The sequence below is a fragment of the Brassica napus genome, chromosome A10 (assembly GCF_020379485.1).
Source record: "Brassica napus cultivar Da-Ae chromosome A10, Da-Ae, whole genome shotgun sequence".
NCBI lineage: Eukaryota > Viridiplantae > Streptophyta > Magnoliopsida > Brassicales > Brassicaceae > Brassica > Brassica napus.
The window spans coordinates 3,415,105-3,431,397 of record NC_063443.1 but is presented as its reverse complement, the minus strand read 5'-3'; the positions used below and the strand labels follow the sequence as shown (position 1 = coordinate 3,431,397).

The following is a 16,293-nucleotide window of genomic DNA, read 5'->3' as shown; positions in this document are numbered from 1 at the left end:
GTGAAGACAAGCACGGTCTTAAGTTATTTGGATGGACAGAACACAATGGAACAGATTATGGGCAGCAAGACCTGGTTGAAAAAGATTTGGTATTGCAGACGAGTTTTGTCAAGTCTAAGGTGGGCAGCCTTGGTTATGGAGGGGATTGGTCAGTTCGAATTAATGCTGAAAATAAAGTGTGGTTAATTTATTACTATTCCTTTTTAGGCAACCTTAACTAGGCCTGGGCATTTTACCCGGACCCAAAAACCCGATCCAAAACCGACCCGTAAAACCCGGTTCGGGTAGGAACCGACCCGATCAAATTACCCTATCGGGTCTTGTTGTAGAAGATCCGCGGGTCTTGGACCCGACCTGATCCAAACCCAAAACCTGATGGGTACCCGAATTAATAATATAAATTAAATAAAATGCATCAAGAGGGAAACGAAAACGGGTTATTCATCTAGAGAACATGGGGGTCAACCACTAGAAGACAACGAATTGTTGTTGTATCTCGAATAGTTTAATATATATACATATTTTAATATAATAAAACACACAAATTTTGAATAAAATTTCAAATATTTTTGGATATATAAATATTTTTCAGATATTTTTTTTGTATTTTTAGGTCTTTTTTAAATCGAACCCGAACCGAATCCGAACTGATAAATTCTAGTTACCCGAATTGGTCTAACTATCTAAGACCCGACCCGACCCGGTACGACCCGGACCCGGTACGACCCGAACCGACCTGGAAATTTGAAATTACCCTATCGGGTCCTAAACTCTTAGATCCGAAGATCCGGATCCGAAAGGACCCGACCCGAATCCGGTAAAGTTCTAACTTTGCCACTTTACCGGAACCGAAAAGTAGATGTAGGAAACTGGCAGTTGCACTTAAAGTCAGAGGTAGCTTTTTCTTTAATTTGTAGTGGTCTTCAGAGATCATAGGATTCTAGTTACTTCCTTCGCTGGAAACATGGTGTTCTAACTGTTTTAGCTTCTCCTTATTTGCAGACTCCTGGTCTCGTAAGTCATTATTGCGGGTTCAAGACGTCCAACTCTGTCAATCTATCTGATCTTGTTCAGAAAAACCTGACTGTTAGTGATATTCTCAATTTTGCAGGTCTTTCATATATATATACTATTGTAAAGACCACATGTGCTTACATGCCTCTCGGCTTGTATATTTTCAGGAAAATATGTTTGGGCAAGTTAAACTCTCTGACACTGCGGAGGATGATTCCAACGTTTATGTTTTTCAGGTAAAACAGTCTTTATCAAGATATATATACATGGTTATTTAAGAATAAAACCACCATCCCACATTTACTCATATGGATCCTATGATTTATCTGTTGCCATGCAGATTTCCACTATGAGCCAGTTCTCTACTATAGATATTGCCTTCATATCTGGGATAGATGAAAAAACTGCCGATATGGAGGATCGTACAAACACTCTTACAGGTTTTTCAAGCCTGGCACCTTCGAGCATATATTGATGTTATGATAGTGATGGATTGATTGATGACATTTTCCTAAACACAATAAACTTTTGCATAATCATTTTAATTTTGTTGTGTGCACTTGTATATTATTATGCATATCTATTTTGATTACCTATAGTAATGATATTAATTATCCGGTGCATTTTCCTAACTTTCCATTTTCAATCCATGTAGGTTCGCAACTCACTACTCTACTTGCAGAGAAACATGTAGCATTTGATGAAAAATTCAGGGAATGCTTCAACCTTTCTGAAGAGGTTTGATTCTACTCATAAGTTTCTTAGCGCTAGCGTTATATAGTCAATGATTTAGTGTAAATATGCCAATCTCTGTGATCATGTGATTCTAGATTGACGCTAAAACTTTGGACGTTGGTAAAGCTGCAATTGGGAACATGCTGGGATGTTAGAGATAAACATGAAGTTAACTTAGGATCTAAGTAACATCTATCCTATTTTGAGTAAGGATTAGAATAAGTTAATTCCTAAGAGTTTAGGAAAGTTAATTCCTAAGAGTTTAGGAAAGTTAGTTCCTAAGAATTTAGGAAATAACATCTCTATATAAGATGCAAGAGTGTTGCATAGATATGAAGAGTTTGAGAGATTGTGTGAGAGCTTAAGTTTTGAGAAAGTTCTTAAGCTAATAAAGAGAGTTCTTTATATTGTGTTCTTATACAATCCTTGAGATTATATTTGGTATCAGAGCCAGGTTCAAAAGTCGATCAAGAGTTTGATCAAGAATCATGGATGACTTGGTAACGACGACAACCAAGAAGGATGGAGGTTCATCCATAAAGTGTCCGATGTTAACAACAACGAATTACATCGTATGGGCGATACGGTTGAAGATGCTGCTTAGGGTTCATAAAGTTTGGGAAGTGGTCGAGAGCGACTCAATAGAAGGAGACAAGAATGACTTGGCGACAGCTCTTCTCTTTCAATCTATTCCGGAGAGATCCTACAAGTTGGAGCACTTGATACCGCAAAGAAGGTTTGGGATGCGATCAAGACCCGACATGTAGGAGCAGATAAGGTTCGTGAAGCAAGACTACAGACCTTGATGACTGAGTTCGAACGGCTAAAGATGAAAGAAACTGATAAGATTGATGACTTCGTGGGCAAGTTAACAGAGATATCTTCAAAATCCGCCGCACTGGGTGAAAGTATGAATGAAGCAAAACTTGTAAAGAAGTTCCTTCAAGGGTTGCCACGCAAGAAGTACATTCATATAGTTGCTTCACTTGAACAACTCTTGGACTTAAACACCGCGAGTTTTGAAGACGTTGTGGGACGTTTAAAAGCATACGAGGAGCGTATCATGGCGGAAGAAGAAGAAGAAGATACACAAGAAAATCAGAGCAAACTCATGTACAGCAACACATAATCTCAAAATTACCGAGATGGAGGAAATAGAGGAAATGGAGGATATAGAGGAGACGGAGGACACAGAGGAGATGGAGGATACAGAGGTCGCGGTCGAAGTAACCGCTACTACGGCAGAGGAAGAGGGCACGGAAGATCTTATTGGGACAGTAGAGATAAAACAAACATCACATGTTTCAGATAGACTTCTCAAGCTACAAGAGACAACCGAGAGCAAAGATGGAGATGAAACTCACGAAGCTGATGGACTTTTAATGCATGAGGTTGTATTTCTCAACAAACGGAACGTGAAACCTAAAGATCTTGAGTCTAGTACTGATGGAGATAAGATATGGTACTTAGACAATGGAGCATCTAACCATATGACAGGAAACCGCAGCTTCTTCAGGACTATTGACAACATGATTACCGGGAAGGTCCGTTTCAGAGATGATTCGAGAATAGACATCAAGGGAAAGGGAGCCGTTCTGTTTATCACTCCCAACGGAGAGAGAAAGATCCTTGCAGATGTCTACTACATTCCAAAACTCAAAAGCAATATCATAAGCCTCGTTCAAGCCACATAATCAGGATGCGATGTACGAATGCGAGAAAACTATCTTACACTCCGTGACAAAGATGGTAACTTGATAGTCAAGGCATCAAGATCAAGGAACCGTTTATATAAAGTTGCAATGGAAATAGAAGAACCAACGTGCCTACAACTTCAAACTCAAAGCGAAGCCTCACGATGGCATGCTCATCTAGGTCATCTCGGAACTGATGCTATGAAAGCCATGATAGGAAAAGAACTTGTGATAGGAATTCCCAAGCTCAAAGTCGAGAAAGAAACATGTGATTCTTGTCTGCGTGCAAAGCAAACAAGACACTCTTTCCCAGCAGCTACATCGTATCGAGCCTCCGAGATACTAGAACTCATTCATGGAGATCTCTGCGGACCGATTACACCATCTACCATAGGGAGAAACAGATACATATTCGTTCTCATAGATGACTACTCACGCTATATGTGGTCTATTACGTTAAAGGAAAAGGGAGAAGCGTTCGAAAAATTCAAACGATTCAAGGCATTAGTTGAACGAGAAACTGGTACACCCATCAAGACGCTGAGGACAGACAGAGGTGGAGAGTTCACAAGCTTGGAGTTTCAAAAGTTCTGCGAAGAATCAGGTATACAACGTCACTTAACGGCTCCTTATACACCACAGCAGAACGGAGTGGTAGAAAGGCGAAATAGAACCCTATTAGAGATGACAAGAAGCATTTTGAAGTACATGGACGTACCAAATTACCTTTGGGGAGAAGCTGTGAGGCACTCAACTTACTTGATAAATCGTATAGCAACCAAGACCCTGATCTCACAGACGCCGTATGAAGTTTTTAAAGGGAGAAAACCAAACATCATTCACTTAAGAGTATTTGGATGTGTTGCTTATGCAAAAACAGAGGCGACAAACTTAAAAAAACTCGATAATAGGTCTCATACTCTCGTGCACCTTGGAACCGAGCGAGGCTTTAAGGCATATAGACTATTTGATCCCACACGCCAGAGAATAGTAGTGAGCAGGGACGTGGTCTTTAATGAAAACAAATCTTGGGAATGGAACAAGACGGATCGTGTAGTAATAGAGAAGCCCGAAATGTTTAAAATTTCACTTGGAGATCATGTGAATCAACAAGAGGAAGAAGATAACGAGTCTACTATTGACAACCAGGCCGATAACACTCATGAAGAAGATGATACAGTCGAGGATGGTGACAGCGATCATCATGATGAAGAGCAAACATAGCAGTTTCAAGTACGAAGATCAACTAGAATCTCAAAGAAACCTGGTTATCTCGATGACTACATCTACCTTGCCGAAGTAGAAGGAGAACGCCTCTTGCTTCTTCTTGATCAAGAACCATGGAATTTCAGAGATGCAATGGAGGAGAAGGTATGGCGTGAAGCCTGTGAAGAAGAAATCTCATCGATTGTGAAGAATAAAACTTGGGATCTCGTTGACTTACCTCCAGGAGCTAAACCAATTGGATTAAAATGGATCTTTAAGATAAAACGGAATGCAGATGGGAGCATAAATAAGTACAAGTCAAGGCTGGTGGCTAAAGGTTATATTCAACGTCACGGTATCAATTTTGAAGAAGTCTTTGCACCAGTTGCCAAGATTGAGACCGTGAGGTTTCTTATTGCTCTAGCTGCCTCAAACGAATGGGAGATCCATCACCTAGACGTCAAAACCGCTTTCCTCCACGGAGAATTAAAAGAAGTTTTATACGTAAGTCAACCTGAAGGCTTTGAAGTTAGAGGTCACGAAGAGAAAGTATACAAACTTAATAAAGCTCTGTACGGCCTAAGACAAGCCCCAAGAGCCTTGAACGAGAAGCTGAATAAAGTCTTAGAGAAATTAAACTTCAAGAGATGTTCAAAGGAACCTTCCTTGTATCGCAAGGAAGAGAAAAATCATCTTCTCCTAGTAGCTGTGTATGTTGACGACTTACTAATCATGGGATCAAAGCAAAGTATGATACATGAGTTCAAGAGAGAGATGTCAAGTAACTTTGAGATGAGTGATCTCGGATTGTTAACATACTATCTTGGTATCGAAGTGAATAAAGAACGTGGAAGAATAACATTGAGTCAGGAATGATATGCTAAGAAGATCTTGTCTGAAACCGGTATGGAAGAATGTAATGCAGTCCAGACACCAATGGAGTCTGGCTTAAAGGTCTCAAAAGCAGATAAAGAAGAAAGCATAGATGAGAAGGATTATAGGAGAAAGATAGGGTGTCTACGCTATCTGTTACACACACACACCCCGATCTTGCTTTTAGCGTATGCCTTTTGAGCAGGTACATGCATGGTCCTAAGACGTCTCATGGAGCAGCTCTTAAGCAAGTCTTGAGGTACTTGAAAGGATCGTCGAAGCTGGGTCTCGTGTACGAACGCACAAACGCATTAAGACTGGAAGGATTTAGCGACTCAAGCCACAATATAGACGAGGATGATGGTAGAAGCACCACATGACACATATTTTACTTAAAGAAGTGTCCAATCACTTGGTGCTCTCAGAAACAAGAGACTGTGGCTCTTTTATCATGTGAAGCTGAATTCATGGCCGCTACAGAAGCTGCAAAACAAGCCATATGGCTTCAAGAACTGTTGGAAGAGATCACCAAGGAGACAAGAGAAAGAGTTGTGATTCGTTTGGATAACAAATCAGCAATAGCGCTTACAAGGAACCCGGTTTTTCATGGTCGTAGTAAGCATATACATAAACGCTATCACTTCATCCGTGAATGTATCGAGAATGAGCAGGTTGACGTCCAGCACATTCCAGGAACAGAACAGAAGGCTGACATTCTAACTAAAGCTTTAGGAAGAATCAAGTTTAGAGAAATGAAAGAGCTTGTAGGAGTTCAAGATATTGAAGAAGTTAACTTCAAGTTTAAAGGGGAGAATGTTAGAGATAAACATGGTTAACTTAGGATCTAAGTTACATCTTTCTTATTTTGAGTAAGGATTAGAATAAGTTAATTCCTAAGAGTTTAGGAAAGTTAATTCCTAAGAGTTTAGAAAAGTTAGTCCTAAGAGTTTAGGAAATAACATCTATATATAAGATGCAAGAGTGTTGCATAGATATGAAGAGTTTGAGAGATTGTGTGGAGCTTAAGTTTTGAGAAAGTTCTTAAGCTAATAAAGAGAGTTCTTTATATTGTGTTCTTATACAATCCTTGAGATTATATGGGAGGCATTGGTTACCTCTATGGTCAATCAAAAGTATATTACCATAAAAGTAAGCATCATTTCTTGCACTATTGGCCAGCTGAGCTGTACACATCAGTTCCATGCCGATCCAAACTTCCATGGGGACAATTGTCGGATGAAGGTTTCCATCAAATGTTGATCTGGTTCGTTGATATCATGACTAAAATATCTTAATAAAGTCTTCTAAATCATCCTGTGAAGTGCTCATGTGTGAGGTTGATTTAGGCGTTGGGATTTCCGCATAACCTTGGACATTGTTGGACACTGGTTAGACCTAATGAACGTGGAAGGATGGATTCCACGTGAGCAGATATTGGGCCTTGAAGCTCTAAGGTTGTTATATATATACTGCTTATCAATAATGTTTCTATTTACTTATCAGTATGTATATCTAATAACAAGAGTTTCTAACTGCAATAAGATTAAGCACGACCACGTTCAGTACCCGGATGTTGTCAATCCACCTACACTACTTTTGGTGTTATGTGGTTGTTTGATCAAAAAATGGTGTTTATGTTGGATTCATAACAATAAAGAATTTAAAAAATCTATTTCTTAAATTCTTGAGGCTTAAGAGAAATTAACATAGAAATCAAATAGAAAATGAACATCAAAAAGAATTTATAGATCAAAGATTGTATTACATGTATGATTACAAGTGTAAATAAATCTAAGAATCAATAAACTCTTTGTATGAAGTGTTAGGTCTAAAAATGGGGAAGAAGAGATCCTTCCTAAGAAGGAGGTAGCTCCTTATTTATAGAAAGATGAAGCCTAGGGCTTTTTAGCAATATAGACCTAATTCAATGTCTAATAGGCCTTGAGGGAGGATGTAAATACACCCCCAACAGTAAGCCCCCCAAGTTCGTTGAGAGAGATGAAATCGATCTCTGTGAAGTTTACGAATAGGGTTTATTAGACAATGAACTAGACACATTCATGCCTATGACGGTTTAGGCGAGTTTATTTCGAACTTGTGCCTAGTAAAAAGCAAGTTTGCTTTAAACTCGTGCTTAGCGAAAGACGAGTTTACTTGACTCATGCTAAGACAGAGGCGAATTTACTGAGAACTCGTGCCTAGTAAAAGGAGAGTTTCTGTAAACTCATGCCTAGTCAAAGACGAGTTTTTGTAAACTCGTGTCTAACAATAAACGAGTCTAATGCAAATTCGTGCCTAATAAAAAGCAAGTTGAATTTAAACTTGTGCCTAAAGTACGCGTTTACCGAACCATTGTCGATCCGAAGTCTCGTGTTGAGATCGTGTGTGCCGAACAAGTAGTTGGTGTGTATGCTCGTCAGGCTATGATGATGCTGAGAAATGTGCCGGCTTATGCCGCTTCCGAGAAGCTCGTAGGTGAGGGCAGTCCTTCGAAGCATGAGGATATGATGGTGGCAACCGCTTGTTGATTCTCTTTTCCTTTTGGCTCAGCGATCTCTGGCTCAAGAAAACCATGATCATGATTAGATCAATATAAACCAAGAGAAATAACGAACAGTTGCATAATTAATAATCAACCGATTGAACTTGATTTTACTTAGTGCTAGTGAGTTGTGCATGATGATATAATAAATGTCAACTTATTAATATCATAGACTACCAACAGCAAAGCAATAACACGAAGTCATCTCATAAAAATTATATGAGAGTAAGTTGTTTAATAATTTCAACCAAAGCCACAATGTCAACTGTGACACTTATTTAAAAAGTGACTAAAGCATGTGATGATTTAATAAGAATAACTTATCTTTGGCGTGGAGGAGAGTTGTTTCTAGGTGAGCCCGATGTTGTGGTCATGTCTTTTGGGAGAGCTCTCTTGAAATAGAATCAAGAGGTTGATACCATAACACCTTCACCAAAGCTCTTTTACTCCAAGATAAGATCCGAGCTCTGTTTGTGACGTCCAGTTTGGGCTTCTCGGTGTTGGCGTCCTCAAACCTTTGAACTGCTCTAGAGATCGCGACTGAGCTTGAGCTTGAGCTTGTTCTCATCTCGGAGCTTGCGGAAGAGTCATCATCTCCACCTCTCATGTGGCCGAGATCATGTCGCAGAAATCAGATGTCATCATCTGAGCTTGTCATCCTCGACACAGGTCACATATTTGCTTCTCGGGACACTGCGATCTTTTCGCAAGGGAAAGACAGAGCTTGCTACGGTGGTCTCGTCGCAAGGAAGAGATAGCACTCGCTACTGCAGACTGGTACTAGCCATCTCAAGCATCACATCGACAAAGGGACATGTCCTGCGCTTCTTCATCATATCCATGACAACGAAAATGGCGTGGAAGCAAGGGCTCTCGACGAGAGGTCCGTATGTCTCAACGCTTCCTGTTCCGAAGATCTACTCTCCCTCGAACGGGTCGTGAAGCTTCTGGGCTGGTTGCTGTCGTGTCAAGTGGAGATCATGAACTTCACCGGTCGAACCTTCGTGAAGAGGTAAAGCCGTGATAAGATGATTGATTGTTTCTCACGGTCACAACCAGAAGTCTTCGAAGTTGACGAGTTCGTGATCTTTGTCGGAAAGGTCGAGGTTGAAGTCGGTAAAGAGAGGAACGGCCATTGTTGCTTTCATCTTGTTACTAACCCACCAAGTGTTCGATTCAAATCCCACAAGAGAGGTCTCCTTTCGGATAGAAAGCTTGTACCTCTGAAGTTCTCTAGTCCCCAACGAACGACTGTACCGGCAAGGACGTGAGCTGAGCTCAAGTCATCAACGCCGCAACAGCAAGTGGACTCGTCAAAGTCGCAGCTCTCTCTCCTGCAAAGGCTCAAAGGCTGAGACTTTCGGTCTTATGTGGACGAGCTCTGTCTGGTCGTGTCTCAGAGCCAACTTCACCGGCGGATTCCAGAAGCTTCACCGGCGGATCGAGACTGAAGCAGCACCACGGATTCTTTACGAGCGAAGAGACGAGACGACAAGCCCTCTGAGGATCTTTGGCTCTTTGGTTTGGTAGGTACATCAAAAGCAAAGCTTTCATGTTGGTTCAAGAAAGCTTCAAACTTTGACCTGTTATGATCCATATCTCTTGCTCCGTCGAACAAAACCCGTGTGTTGGTGAAGAAACAAGACGACGTTGTTGATAATTTTTGGGGTTCTGCCAACTGTTTGATCCAAAAATGGTGTTTATGTTGGATTCATAACAATAAAGAATTTAAGAAATCTATTTCTTAAATTCTTGAGGCTTAAGAGAAATCAACATAGAAATCAAATAGAAAATGAACATCAAAAAGAATTTATAGATCAAAGATTGTATTACATGTATGATTACAAGTGTAAATAAATCTAAGAATCAATAAACTCTTTGTGTGAAGTGTTAGGTCTAACAATGGAGAAGAAGAGATCCTTTCTAAGAAGGAGGTAGCTCCTTATTTATAGAAAGATGAAGCCTAAGACTTTCTAGCAATATAGCCTAATTTAATGTCAGTGTTTAAAAAAAAAAAACCTAATTCAATGTCTAATAGACTTTGAGGGAGGATGTAAATCCACCCCCAACAGTGGTAATGAGTTTTTCTTATGTTATTGATTTCATTCTGTTCCTTAAACAAACTTAATATTTCACCAAGATTGATAGTGTTCCACCTAGCTGAGATGCTTCCCGTTTGAGAGGATGAGAACAAGGTTTCAAGATTGAATCAAACTCCATGTTGACATTTGCTTGTTTTTTTTCTTACTCTTTTTCGAAGATCTGATAATTGGGATAGACGAAAAGAAATTTAACGACGAAGAAAGCGCAGAAAACGTGTCGTTCCTAGAGAGGGCTTTTGCACGGCTAGAAGCATGGTTCCAGTGGTTATACACTTCCCAAAAAGGTAAAATAACATGGACGCATTTAAATTTTTGTGTTACGTGTTTCTAGCATTTACTATTTTTTTTTGATAAGTATGTGAATTTTCATTAATGAATAATGATACATGAGATACATTTGATTTTGAAGAATCAAAACCTATTGCATCTAAAGATAAGCTAATAAAGCAAGGGTCTAGCATTTATTATTATATATTAGCTTCAGATGTCAACTGTTTAACCTAATCGATATGGTGTTCCTTATGACCAGGGAAGAAGGAGGGAAGTTTCTATTGGCGTGGCAGAGACAGTACAACAGATCAAGAACTAAACCCTCGTGTAATGTTTCTTGATTTTTAGTGAAAAATATGAAGTTTCATTGAAACTGAATGAACTTGTGCATATCTTATATACTCGAGGTCCTTCAATGTGGGATTCTTTACATATGTTGCTTTAATTAGCTCTTTCACAAATTCCTGCAGACTGTCGCCTCGGGCATGGATGATTATCCTCGGGCTTCGCACCCAAGTGACGGTGAGATGCATGTTGACCTCAGATGTTGGATCTATCTTGCAGCAGATTGCATGAAGTTCATCACAACTTTTCTACAGAGAAAAAAAACGGTTATATTTAATAACATAGACTACATATTCTCTAATGGTCACATGATTTTTGACCTTAAAACAATTGAATGCTGCAGGAGGAAGATTACAGCTCAATTGTCCATCAGCTTTCAGATTTCGATGATCTGAATAAGGTTTACTGATATGCTAAGGAGGGTTTACGTGAGGAAGAGAAAGGAGGAAGAGAGGAGAGAAGAGCAGAGGATTGAAGAAGACTTGGAGGAAACAGAATGACGTGGCATTAGTTTGTTACGAGTCGCTTAAGTGAATGGGGTATTGTGCTTGGGGCCTGAAGTATATAAAGGAACCCAAGAGGAATAAAGTTAGTTAGTGAGTTGGATAGTCTGAGGCTTGCTTCTCGATCAGAGAGTAAGATTGTAATTGGCTTAGTTCTCTGAGCTGTAGAGGCTAAGAGAGGGAGGTTGGGAGGTTACGTAATCAATATACATCAAGGTTCTAACATTTACTTTCTTATTATTTCCTAAGAAAATGTCACTTATATATAACTTTTTCTTCGAACCACCTTCACATCTAATTCCTTTTAATAGATGCACTATGACCGTGATCACAAGACTTACCTTGACTTCGGCAATCACACAGAAAAGGTAAAAAAATCTTGTATGAATCACCCCATAGAGAATCCTATATATTTATATAACAGAAACTTTCATGATAGAAAACTAAATATGAAGATTTATTATATATTTGATTCACCAGGTTCGGTTAGTCATCGAATTTGGGAGAGGGATAAGGGTGACAGATGAGGAGCCAGAGCTAAAAAAGGTTCCTCACGTTGGTTATGCCAGCTTATTTCCCTTCATGTCTAAAATCATCCCACCTGTGAGTTATATATTGTTCATCAATATCTATATTTATCTTTAAGGAAGAAATACCTAAAATTTCACTGTCTTTGGGCTTGGTGAAGCATTCTGAAATCCTCGAGCAACAGCTTGATCTCATTTCGAGTAACGAACTGGCATGTAGTGACTACGGACTTCTTTCACTTGCCAAGACCAGGTGAGTCTTTAATTGATACCAAGCTCTCTCATTACTCAAGCCTCTTTGGTGGTTTGGTGAAACAAAACCAGAATAAAGCAGATTCATAGCTTTGTTATTATCAAATCTTCAATGCAGCTCTTTGTACATGACACCGAACGCTCTGATGAACCAACCACCATGTTGGAGAGGTCCCATATGGATGAATATGAACTACATGATTCTTGCCTCCCTCAAACATTACTCTTCAGGTACATTAAGTTTTTTTTTCAGTTCACAAGAAAAACCTTTTATATACCCATTCAAAAATTACCTTGCAGTGGAAGGACCGTACAGCGCGACAAGGCAAGAGATATTTATGTGAAACTAAGGAACAATTTGATAAGGTATATATGCATACTAGTCAGTTTTTAAGACTAATCAATTTAAGACAAAATATTTGTCGATGTGTAAATATATATGGCCTTATCTATATGTGTTGTTGATATGTATAGTAACGTGGTTGGGGAATATGACAAGACGAGATACATCTGGGAACGTTATGATCAAACAAAAGGAACTGGAGAAGGTGGACGTAACTTCACTGGATGGTCTGCACTTATCCTCTTGATCATGACCGAGGACTACCCTCGTCTTTAAAAGCGCTCTTGGCTATCAAACCCGGCTCACGTTTCCGAAATAAAATAAGGCATATGTCCTACTTTTTCTACTAGAGTTTCTATTACCTGATTTAAGAAACTCTGTAATATTTCCATTTCTATAAGAATGAGAGCTCGTTTGTGAGACTCATCCTAAAACGAGTGAGTTGAGTTTAAGGGTGAGAAACTTAGTTCTCTTGTGTGTGTTCTGTTTCTTTTCCTGTTATTTTTCTTCAATGCTCTTGAATTAGCAATAGGTGTTAATTTACTGGGTTGTTCATCATCTTCATCCTGTGCTATCGAATGTTTAATCATTCCATAATCTCACAAATATAGCACTTGTTTAATATATCACTTGTTTAAAATATAACACTTGTTTAAAATATAGCAAATGTTTAATCATTCCATAATCTCACAAATGAACTAGAGAACTCGGGTGCTATAACATGCCAACGTGCATATAAGTTAACTGTTTACAATTGCAGACTCGATTATTAAACACAAGAGCTGAGTAGCAAAGTATTTATAAATTAAAAAAAAAAGAAGTGACAAAGAACGTAGATGACTCCCAAGATTAGGTAACAGAGAAGTGAAAAAGAAGTGATCTAACTAACCTGTCAACAGCAAAACTAGAACTCCTTGTCCAGATCACACTATAAAAAACATACAAGCTAAGTATTAATAACGAACCTTGTCAAGGTCTTGTCTGGAAGAAGAGGTGAACAATGAAACACAAAGACGAACAAGTCAGAGCAGAGCAGTGAGGGAACTAAAATGGCGGCTTTATCATCATCCTGATTGGCGGTTGTGTCAAGTGTCAACCACAAGCTTCTTAGGCTATTTGTCTAAACCGAGCCACTGAATCAATCAAAGCCACCACGATTACAAGCATTGCAACAAAACCAACAAAAAGTGAATGGAACGAGAGTACTAACCACCCATCCTGAGCCTTGCAGAGCAGCACCTTCAGCACTCATCTTCTTCACCAAAACTTTAAGAGAGCCAAAGTGAGTGTCAATAGCTCCACCAAGAGATCCCTTTGGTGGCTCTCCACCACCTTCCTGCTATACATTCAAACCACAAACCATTACGCACACAGGGTCACAGACCAATCAAATGGAAGAAACAGAAAGAAAAAACACAAGCTCACACCTTGACAGGCGCAAGATTCTTCCAGAAAATCGAGTGGTTCACATGACCTGCAAGCAACATCATTAGTAACAAAGTCAACGACTTTCATTCTCCACCACATAAGAACAAACATAAAAACCAAAACTTTAGATTGTATCTATTATAAATCTGAGCTCATCACTGAACAAGTTGGCATAAAGATCAAGTCTTTTAGCTCAAGATCCAAACAGCAACTCCAAACCCATCACTAACTAACCGATAAGATCATACATCCATACGCGGCCGGATAGAAAGCTTACTTTGGTTGAGGAAGGAATCTTGCTAGAGGTAATAGCTTTGCAGGGTCGATGTAGAACTTGTCCCCTTCAGCATATGAGGTAGCTACGATACCTTCCATCAGCTGAAAAAAGGAATCAAATACTTTTAGCATTAGTAAGTAGACTAGTGATAGAAGACAGCCTCATAGAGAGTGAAAAACATACAGATTCATTAATGGGACCAAAGATCTCATCTACTTTCCCAATCTGAATCTTGTTTTGCAGGTAGATCGGGGCATTGAAGTAAGGGATCTTCTCTTGGACACAGCATCACCCTCACAAGCATGGAGAAAGGTTGCAACTTCTGTTATATAACCGACAAAGAAACCTTGTCATAACGGAGAAAAGTCATAAAGTTTGTACCTTTTTAAGTTAAACTACTGTCACAAAACTTCCAACCCGAAGATGAATCTATCAAAAGGGCTAAGAGACTGATTCTTCAAAACAAGAGAACTCTAATAAGCACGAAACAGTTCATTCACATTCAAAGCTGAGAACTTTGTTTAATAAAGTTTTTAGCTTTGATAACATGAGCAGAGCAACAATAAGAATCGAGGAGAGAAAACGAACCAACGACTTCGCTTGGAGGTCCTTTGTCACGATATCCACCACCAAGCTGCAACCCCACGAAATTCTCAAAGTCCTTGTCTTTCTTCTGCCTCGATTCTCATCAGCTTCAGATTCATCAAAGCCACGATCTTTATTCTTTAGCTTGCTGTAAAAAACAACGCTGGAGTATATGATCTGAGGAAGGAGAAGTCCGTTATCGGCGGTAGGGGGAGATTAACTCAATATTATGCCCCTGCCTCTCTTCAAAAATTCTTATTTCTCCCTTTAATATAATACTAAGTGTTCTGCCTGCACATGCGGACATAGTGTTCTTATAAATATTTATTTGTTTATAACTATTAAATCAAAACCAACATAATAAATTATTAATTATGTTTTTAAAAAGATAAATCAAACATTAAACTTTATATTTTATAATAAAAAATATTATTTCAGATAAACTACAACATATTAAAAAATTATCTTATGTTTTAAAAATATATTTTATTTTTGAGAATTTTATTATATTTACTTATAATCAATTATCAAATATAACGTATAAACAAAATATATTAATATATATTCATTAGTTTCATCAAAATATATATATATGCTTATTAAACCTCTCTCTAACTTGCTCTACCTTCTCTCTACCAAAGTTTCTAAATCAAAGAATCTCGTAGGTGACCGGTGGTCTTTCCACCGGTTACCATCTTTTTTATTTTGTTTTTTGTTGTGAATACTTTCGATCTATGTATCGAACTTGCTTCGCGTAGGCGATCTTGTTTTCGTTAGGCGATTTTGGTGTGCTAAGCTTTAATCAAAACAGACCCGATTTTCACTCGTAATGTTTCTCTATTTTGAATTAAAGCTGAATAAAGTTTTCAAGTTAAACTTCATCTCTCGTATTTCAACTTATCTATTCCTGTTTGTCTCTAAAATTTTCTTCTTCTTTATCTGGTCATGCTTGATCTTCAAGTTTGAAGAAATCAATCTTTGCTTCATATGGATTTGGCAAAGTATTCGGATGATTTGAAGATTTGAGTTTTTACAAGTGAGCTTTTGGTTTGGTACAGTTTAAGAAAAGACAGAGTTTGTTCTATAGACAAGTGTTCTGTCAATAGCTGTGTCCTAAATCAGATAATGCTTCTTGAAGATGTTCACATCCAGTGAAGACAGTAAGAGAGTCTCAGAGGCAACAGCGATTGAGAGACTGAAGCATACAAATGGAATCAAAGTTGGGTTCGATCTTTGTGTTCCGGAGGAATCGACTCGTCGGAGTTCAAGTCGGTTACCTTGCCGGAGAAGAGGCAATCCTTTCCCATGAGTGACACGTGGAGCCAGTTAAGAGATGATGGAGGCACGTAGATGGACAACTGCCTTACTCTTGTTCATCCTTATCATATAATTTAGGGTTTAATTGGGCTCAGCATTTGTAATGGGTTTGAATTCCATTTGTAACAAAAATTGCCCTTTGGGCTTTTAATATAAAGGTTGACAAAAAAAAAATATATATATATATATGCTTATTGTTTTGTTAAATTTTAAAAACATTCACATATATTTTAGGAAATATATTTATTTGTATGATTAGCATTTAACTATAAATTGTTTT

The 16,293-nt window shown here is 38.6% G+C and overlaps 2 protein-coding genes and 1 pseudogene across 2 annotated transcripts; 2 read left to right on the top strand and 1 right to left on the bottom strand.

Annotated features, from left to right (window-relative positions):
- The first annotated feature begins 1,176 nt into the window (after positions 1 to 1,176).
- On the top strand, positions 1,177 to 2,558 carry LOC125575387 (alpha-glucosidase 2-like). Its single transcript, XM_048743527.1, has 3 exons — positions 1,177 to 1,250; positions 1,355 to 1,454; positions 1,670 to 2,558. The coding sequence occupies exons 1-3, from the start codon at positions 1,188 to 1,190 to the stop codon at positions 1,756 to 1,758; spliced, it is 252 nt and encodes an 83-aa protein (XP_048599484.1). The 5' UTR covers positions 1,177 to 1,187; the 3' UTR covers positions 1,759 to 2,558.
- Positions 2,559 to 2,894: 336 nt separating this feature from the next.
- Positions 2,895 to 3,443, top strand: LOC125579287. The gene has a single exon (XM_048743277.1). The coding sequence runs from the start codon at positions 2,895 to 2,897 to the stop codon at positions 3,441 to 3,443; it is 549 nt and encodes a 182-aa protein (XP_048599234.1).
- Positions 3,444 to 13,105: 9,662 nt separating this feature from the next.
- On the bottom strand, positions 13,106 to 15,391 carry LOC125579286 (annotated as a pseudogene).
- Between the last annotated feature and the right edge of the window lie 902 nt (positions 15,392 to 16,293).

Excerpts from the sequence above, each read along its gene's own strand:
- LOC125575387 (XM_048743527.1), top strand. The coding sequence starts at position 1,188 with ATGTTTGGGCAAGTTAAACTCTCTGACACTGCGGAGGATGATTCCAAC. Across the intron at positions 1,251-1,354 it reads CCAACGTTTATGTTTTTCAG|ATTTCCACTATGAGCCAGTT; the intron begins GTAAAACAGTCT and ends GTTGCCATGCAG. Across the intron at positions 1,455-1,669 it reads TCGTACAAACACTCTTACAG|GTTCGCAACTCACTACTCTA; the intron begins GTTTTTCAAGCC and ends CAATCCATGTAG.
- LOC125579287 (XM_048743277.1), top strand. The coding sequence starts at position 2,895 with ATGGAGGAAATAGAGGAAATGGAGGATATAGAGGAGACGGAGGACACA.